At 47.3% G+C, this 7,597-nt stretch overlaps 2 protein-coding genes across 2 annotated transcripts; both read right to left on the bottom strand.

The window, feature by feature from the left end:
* Positions 1-381: 381 nt before the first annotated feature.
* LOC109768559 (uncharacterized) lies at positions 382-3,618 on the bottom strand. The gene is made up of 2 exons (XM_020327295.2): positions 3,134-3,618; positions 382-661 (listed from the first exon to the last, which is right to left on the bottom strand). Exon 1 carries the CDS (start codon positions 3,551-3,553, stop codon positions 3,188-3,190), a length of 366 nt encoding a protein of 121 aa, XP_020182884.1. The 5' UTR covers positions 3,554-3,618; the 3' UTR covers positions 382-661; positions 3,134-3,187.
* A 2,645-nt stretch (positions 3,619-6,263) lies between these two features.
* LOC109768558 (uncharacterized) lies at positions 6,264-6,957 on the bottom strand. Its single transcript, XM_020327293.4, has one exon. It carries the CDS (start codon positions 6,841-6,843, stop codon positions 6,490-6,492), a length of 354 nt encoding a protein of 117 aa, XP_020182882.1. The 5' UTR covers positions 6,844-6,957; the 3' UTR covers positions 6,264-6,489.
* Positions 6,958-7,597: the final 640 nt, after the last annotated feature.

Consider the following 7,597-nt stretch of genomic DNA (forward strand, 5'->3'; position numbering starts at 1 on the left):
CAAAATATGGCGGTGCTAGCTGAGGCTGCGTGAAGCGTACAGAGTACATGAGAGAGCGAGTGGGGCTGCCTACCGCGCGGAATCTCATCAGACTCCCTAGATCACCTGTACAAGATGGATCATCTATGTCCCCCTGTCTCCTATATACACGGTTACGGTGAACCATAGAGACTTTGTGCGTTGTGTATGCTTTGCAAGAACCAATAATACTTGGATGATAACCGAATAGGTCACCTCCTCGTGCAAATACTATTTATCGACATACAGTTGTGCATCAGTAACGCCTTCTTGTGGCACCACTAATCGTGGAACCACTATGATGTTGTCACGCGACTAGTCATGGCCCTTTATGTGCTAGATTGGACGCAACACTCCAAAGCATGATTTGACTGATTATGCTTTTTCAAAATGAATATAGCGAGTTCTTGAATTCCGACCCGACAACTGAACCACATTGACTTGCTTAGCATAGAGCAAAAATAACGGAAATATGTGTCTGCGAGAGGTTTGCACTCACAAGGTGGAAAACCGGGTAAGAAAAAAACACTCACAAGTAGTTGTAGTTGTAACTGCTCAGTAATGGTTTTGTCAAATGACATACATGGTCAACTTACCTCTTTGATCCGCCAGCTTGCCTCGCTGCCGTCCAAAGCCCTTGGTCCTAATAGGTTATACATGTTTTGTATTAGATATTTGCAGAACAAACTAGGCGATAAGTATAAGAAACCACATTCTGAGACTAGTCCACTGGTATTTCCCAATGCAAGCTCAGCGGAGATGGGTTTCCCATTTTTTTACGAACATGGGTGAAAAAATTATGCAGAAAAAATATGCGTTGACATAAATGTCATCAATTGCTGCTCGCCCCGTGTGACTCACGCCCCCGTGTCGCCGCCCGCCTGGACAACTCGGGCGGACCCTCGAACCCTAGCCGTCGAGGCTGCCGCAGTTCCCGTTCCTCACTCCATCACCGCTCGAGGAAGCCATTGTAAAAGCCCGGCGGGCGAGGGCGGTGCGGGAGGCTCTCTCCCCTCCCGTGCAGGTTTGGGTGATGCGTGGCACCCATGGGCGTGGGGTACTTGCCCGGATCTGGGTCGCTGGCGGCACAGCGTCTCGCCTCCGGCAGCGGCGCCAGGCGGCCGTGTGGTGGTGGCGGTGGCGGCAGTGCTACACGCTCGCCGACGAGGGTTGGTGGTGCGGTTATCGGCGACGATGTGCGGGTTGGCTCCCGGCCAGCCCATAGTTGTGGCCAGCTGGTGACGCATAGAGGGTCCGGTGAGGGGCAGCTGGAGAACCTCTGTTGGCGATTCGGCGGCTGTGTTCGTCTTCACAACGTGGATCCGCACGGATCCAGTCAATTGCGGGATCAGGATGGCGCTGCTGCCCGTGAAAACCGTGTCGACCTCGTTCATGGCAGACGATGGCGGCGCCTTTGTCATCGTCCCCTTGCCGAAGGCATGGTCGGTTGCAATCATCGTCACCCCGGTCCGGCTGCTTCGGGGGAAACGCTAAATCTGAGATTCCCGAATCGGATGATGATGGGGTCTTTGGGGCCGTCCTCTCTCTCGGGGGGCATCGAATTGGAGCTAATGATGGCTGGAGGGGACAAGAGGAGGTGCCGTGTTGCTTCTACTACGGTGACGACGACTGGTCTCTGCGCTGTGGCATAGTGAAGCCTCGGCGACGGACGCGTGTTGATGGACGTGCGCAGTTGGTAGTGTTGTTGGGCGTCGTGGTGGTATCGACGACAGTATGGCCTAGCAAGGTGAATGCGTTGGTTGCCCCTGAAGGTGGGATTGTAGAAGATGGTGGCGTATGATTCTAGAGCGTGTGTGTGCGGTGCGCGCTTAGGGTCTGCTAGACCGGTTGGTGCTATGATGTGCGTTGATGCACGGACGGGACACATCTTGAAGTTGGTAGGTGTAGCAACTATGGTTACTGAGGAAGGTGGCTTTGGGTTGATCAATATTCTTGTTTTGTCGGGTTCTACTGAATAATTTAGTAAAATCATTGTATGCATCGCTTTGATGAAGAGACCTGGCGTTATCCTCCTTCTTGAAAAAATGTCAACAATGATGTTCCTTTTTCAGGCGAAAAATAGAGCCCACGTCAAGGGGGTCTTTTGTCATTTGTCCGCATCAATGTTATAGCAGGTATGCTACTTATCCTCGTAAATGTAGCAAAGGAGGACTGGCCCATAAAAAAACAAAGCAGGACTTCAAGATCTGTGGTGTTTTCCACATCTCTTGACTATGACAAAACATATACTCCCTCCTTTCCGGTTTGTTGGGCTCATCTTGTAAATAATCAATCAAGCAGGACTTACATAAGTTCTAGGCAACCTTTTAATGCTACATGCATGGCCTTATCACTCCTTCATGGCATTGGTTGATTACACATTGGGAACAAAATTTTGAAATAACTTAATGTGGACAAAGCTATGTTTGCATGTTCCCAAGACAATGAGCCTTACAAATTGGAAAATTCTGATTTTTGAGGTAGGCAATCAAAAAAGGAAAGGAGCGAATACTTCAATATTTTGATGACACTACACTCTTTATGGAACATGATTTGAAGCAATAAAACTAATTTGTAGCACATTTAATTTTCTTTCACACCATTCATGTCTTGAAATTTACTTTCTCAAGAGTTCGCTTTTTGGTTGTGGTCTGGGCTCGTTTCCATTCAAATACCTCTGTGTTCCAAATTATCGTTGGAGACTATGAAATGAGATTAAAGAAGATCATTAGTTTCTACAGATTCAGATGTGTTTTACCAGTTGGAGGTCCAAAAACTGGAGGTTAGCTACACCCCAATTTCATGATGGTTTTATTTTAGAGATCCCTAATGAGCTCTAAGGATTTAGATTTTGGTAGATCTGGATTTTTCTGCAATGTGATTAGCATGAGAAGGCATACACAGGTGAAATGAATGATTTTGTGTCATTTCAAGGACCAGGAAGGTTTGGGCATTCAATACCAAGACATTATAAACAAAATCAACTAGAAGAGCCGATGAATCTAACACACGCCCAACATGAGCTTGAAAGAAAACGGTTGATCAAATTGTTGCTGTACGAGCCAGAAGGTAAAACATTCTTTTTCCAAACCAAAGTAGCTAGATTCTGACTTACCTAGCAGGAAATAACACGAATCCTCCTATATTAGAAGATCGATGGAGGGATTGCTTAGAGCCGGAGAGACAAGTCCACCTCGTCGTCGTCACCACGCTTGGACGAGCTCCCGCCCTGCTTGCCGTCTGCTGGCTCGGGCATCCGAGTAGCAGTAGCAGCATGCCTCCCCGCCTTCCTTGACCTTGATTCCTCTGCACGGGTGGCTGCCGCGGCAGCCTCTCGCCGGCGCTTGGCGATGGCACGCTCTTGCTTGTGCGCGTTCTGGTGGCCGCCGAGTGCCTGCGAGCTGCGGAACTTGCGGTCGCAGTGGACGCAGAGGAAGAAGCCGTCCGGTGTGCCAGGCGCCGGCACCACGGCGGCCAGGGTAAGCTCAAGGCTGAGCTCATCGTCCTGTGCGCTGCTGCTGCTCGCTCGTTCCATAGTGCTCGCTCCTGGCTGGTCTATGGCCGTGTCTCGTATATGGTTTGTGTGTGTGTGTGCGCGCGCGCGCGCGTGGAGTTGTGTGAAGTAAGCTAGCAATGTTGAAATCTAGAGAGGACAACACGCCAAGCACACATCCCGACGGCGGATGTGGTGCCAATTACACTTGGCACTGTTCTCCATGGTGAGGTGAGGTCTAGCCGGGATTGAGGCCCTAGCTAGTTTTGTGCACACGTGGTATTAACCGCTGCAGATTATAAAACGGTAAAAATATGAAATGCGTGGAAGGCCAGGCCCAGTCGAGATTCCCTCGGTCTGGAGAAAATGAGCAACTGGCCAGGTTACTTGGGTACTGTTATCATTCTGTGCAATTTATGCCCCTTTGTAACAAAGGAAATTCATAGAAATGTTATAGGATTTATTTAGCATTCGCTCCAAACAAAGTAGTCGCTCACCAAGATTCCAATGAAATTATTTATGGGACCGTGTTAGAATAAAATGGAAACCGAAAAATTAGTTTGAGTCGATGAGCTTGAACAACTGGATTATAACCTAGTGGTCGCTGCTTCTTCTTCCGAACAAGCAGCTCCTTCCCCCGGTACCCCTGCCTCTCCCCGCCGACGTTGCCATGGTGACTAGCATCGACCCCACCTCTGGTGAGGTCCTAGCGAGCCATCAACGAGGACGCCATGGCCAGCCACGATATCCCCCTCTCGAGCTTGGGCGTCGTCTAATCTTGGTGATGTCAAATCACTAAGCATCCCTACCTGTCAAACCTGCAACCCCCTGCCTCTTCTTCACCAGCGACAAGGCCACGATGGGAGGTCATGCCTCCGCCTTGCCGGCGACCACCTCAGCACGCCTCGCCTTCCTTAACGTGGGAATCAACTAACGCCACTAAAAGATTTAATCGCCTGAGAAATAACAAATCTGACGGGAATTGGTTGCAACATATTTCGATGATATTTGAATGTATAGAACATAAATATATGAATTAATAATATGATAATTAAAAATGAAAGTTGATTCAACTTATATGCTTATTTATTGTGGTATGCATTAAGAGAAATAGTTTAGTGGAAATCACCTATTTACTTACATCAGATCATATCCAACACTGTCATGGGTATTTTTTTCAATATATTTCAATGAGATTTGGTCGTGTAACATGAATAGTGGGAGTACAATATTGTGTTTGATTGTTGCATAGCTGTGAAATATTTATTAAATATAAATAGCACAATAGGGTAGATATTAATGCATGTTTGCATGTTGAGGTGAACTTTTACCAATGCATGATTGCATGTTGAGGTGGGTCTTCTTACATGCATGTTGCATGCTAAAAGGACACATTTGCATAATATTAAGATAAATAGATTACTGGGCCCTAGCTGTTTGGAGATGGAATTGTGGGACCATGCACGCTGCTGCTGTGATGTGCGGACATGCATGCTTAATTTTAAAATTACCACTCATTCCGAGAGATAACTGATACTTACCAGAGGTACGACCTCACAAGAGGCAACACGAAACATAAGTAAACCATGTGTCTACGAGAAGTTAACACTAACAAGCAGTCAAAGTTGTCGAGTGTAGCTGTCAACTTACCCCTCGGGCGGATAACTGACCACACCACCGCTAAAAGCCCTAGGACCTGATAGGTTATACTCATATTTGAAAAAATGATAAATGTCTACTTGTGTTTACTATAGCTAGCCCTGCTGAAAGGGTTCGTTCCTGTCTCATGAGCTTCGGTGGAAAATTTTATCCACGAAGAAGGCATTGACATCAATATGAACGATGATATTAGTCCCTTTTTCAAGCAAATAAAGGTGATGCTAAGGGTATACTTTTCTCATTCATTTTCTATTATATTATTGCATATATGTTACTTATCCTTGCAAATAGACCAGTGTGGTTGGTCAGATCCAAGTTTCCGCACCTTTCTTGACCATGAGTTATCAATATGTTGATGACAATGTACTCTTTATGGATATGATCTAAAGCAAGGAGCTAATATAAAGCTCGTATTTATTTTCTTTGAGCATCTTTAATGTCTTAAAACTATGACAAGTTGTAGATTTATTGTGCAAGTAAACCCAACTACTTGGCTGTGGTGTTGGGCTTATTTCATCTCAACCAATTCATTGTCGAGACTACATAATGGAGACTAGAAACACACATCGGTCAAATATTGTTTTGAGAAATGTCTGAGCTTTAATTTGAAAAAAAAAATTATAAGCAGTGGAGGTTCAAAAATCGGAGTCTTGGTAGTACTATCTCCATTTAAGTTTATTAGGCCTAAGTAGATTGACAATTTGACCAATATAATACAAGTAATATATCCTAAAACTTGTACCGCTAGATAATACATCATTTCAAGTTTCTAATGATATTTTTTGTTATATATAAATTGTACTATGTTTGCCAAATTGTCAATCTTGGGAAAAACGTAGGCTGGCCTAATGGAAAAGCCGGTGGTACTTATCAATTTGGTGTTGACCAACATCTCAATTTTCGTGATGTTCTTATTCTAGATTGCTAACAGGTAAGGAAACGTTTAGCCTTATACTCCCTCCGCCCAGAATTACATCCGATTTTATCCATTTTTGTGATGATTAATTCGGGACGGAGAGAGTATAGTATATATCTTGAATTTTTATGAAAAAACTAATTAGCATAAAGAAGCACATACAAGCTGGCCGGAGAAATTGGGAATTTTGTTTCATCCCAAGGAGCGGCAAGGTCTAGAGATTCAGTTCAAGACTTCAAAATAAAAAGTAGAAGGGCGGATCAATCTAATGCCTGCCCACATGAGTTTCTTTTTGACAGGATGCCCAACACGAGCTTGAAACAAAGGGTCCACCCAAAGTAGCTAGACCATGACGTACCTACAACCGAGAGACAAGTTTCTCGGAGATCGGTCGGCCGGCTGGTTACAGCCGGAGAGACAAGTCCAGCTCGTGGTCACGCTCCGGCGAGCTATTACCGCACTTCTGCACCATGCCACCCGCAGCGGGCTCCTCGTCCTCAGGTCCCTCGGGCATCCGAGCAGCAGCCTTCCATGCCCAGGAGGCGCGCATGTCAGCGGCGGCATCACGGTGGAGCCTAGCAACAGCGCGCTCTTGCTTGTGCGCGTTCTGGTGGCCGCCGAGCCCCTGCGCGGTGAGGAACCTGCGGTCGCAGTAGGCGCAGAGGAAGAAGCGAGGCGCTGCCGGCGCCACTCCCACCGCAGCGGCCAGGGTGAGCTCGAGGCGGAGCTCGTCATGCGTGTTGCTCGCTTGCTCCATTGGGCTCGCTCGTGGTGGTTGTGCGTCGTATTCGCATGCGGCTGTGTGGGTTACTGTGAGCTTAGCTAGCAAGGTTAAAATCTGGCATCTGGGGAGCACAAACGGCCAAGTGAGTCCTGGAGGCACCGGCAGCTTGGACGGCCCCCTGACGTACAGCCGGGGTGTGGTGCTAATTGAATTGCGCTTGGGACAGTTCTCTGCGGTGAGATCCAGGACGGCGACGTACGACCCCGCCCGCGGTATATGGTTGATGTACACCCCTAAATCTTAATGCACCCCTGGCAGACTACCTGCATGCATGGCCCGACAAGATTCCTTCGGTCTCAAAGGATCTAGGGAAAGGTTAACCTTTGGTGCAAGGTTCGTGTCCGCGCACAACACTTATCCGTCTTTTGTGGGATTGGCCGGTCCACATGCGACGAGGGGACTTAATAGACAACCCTTAGGAGTACAGTACCAGCCCCCCCCCCCCCCCCCCCCCCTCCCTTTTTGAGGGCACATACAGGAGTGTACCATCCTTTGGGAGAAGTTGGAGGGATAACCTTGGATCAAGACACAAATGACACGATCATTTGAAAACTTACAGAGCGAGGTATCTACTCCACTTCATCGGTCCATTCGTTACAGTTCGAGGGGCGCACCTCCACACCACTTCTAAAGACCGTTAGGAAAGTCTGGGCTACACCAAAATGCAAGTTCTCGCTTGGTTGATCATTCACAACAGAGTATGGATGGCGGATAGGCTACAACGGAG

Source organism: Aegilops tauschii, chromosome 7 (assembly GCF_002575655.3).
Source record: "Aegilops tauschii subsp. strangulata cultivar AL8/78 chromosome 7, Aet v6.0, whole genome shotgun sequence".
Lineage (NCBI taxonomy): Eukaryota > Viridiplantae > Streptophyta > Magnoliopsida > Poales > Poaceae > Aegilops > Aegilops tauschii.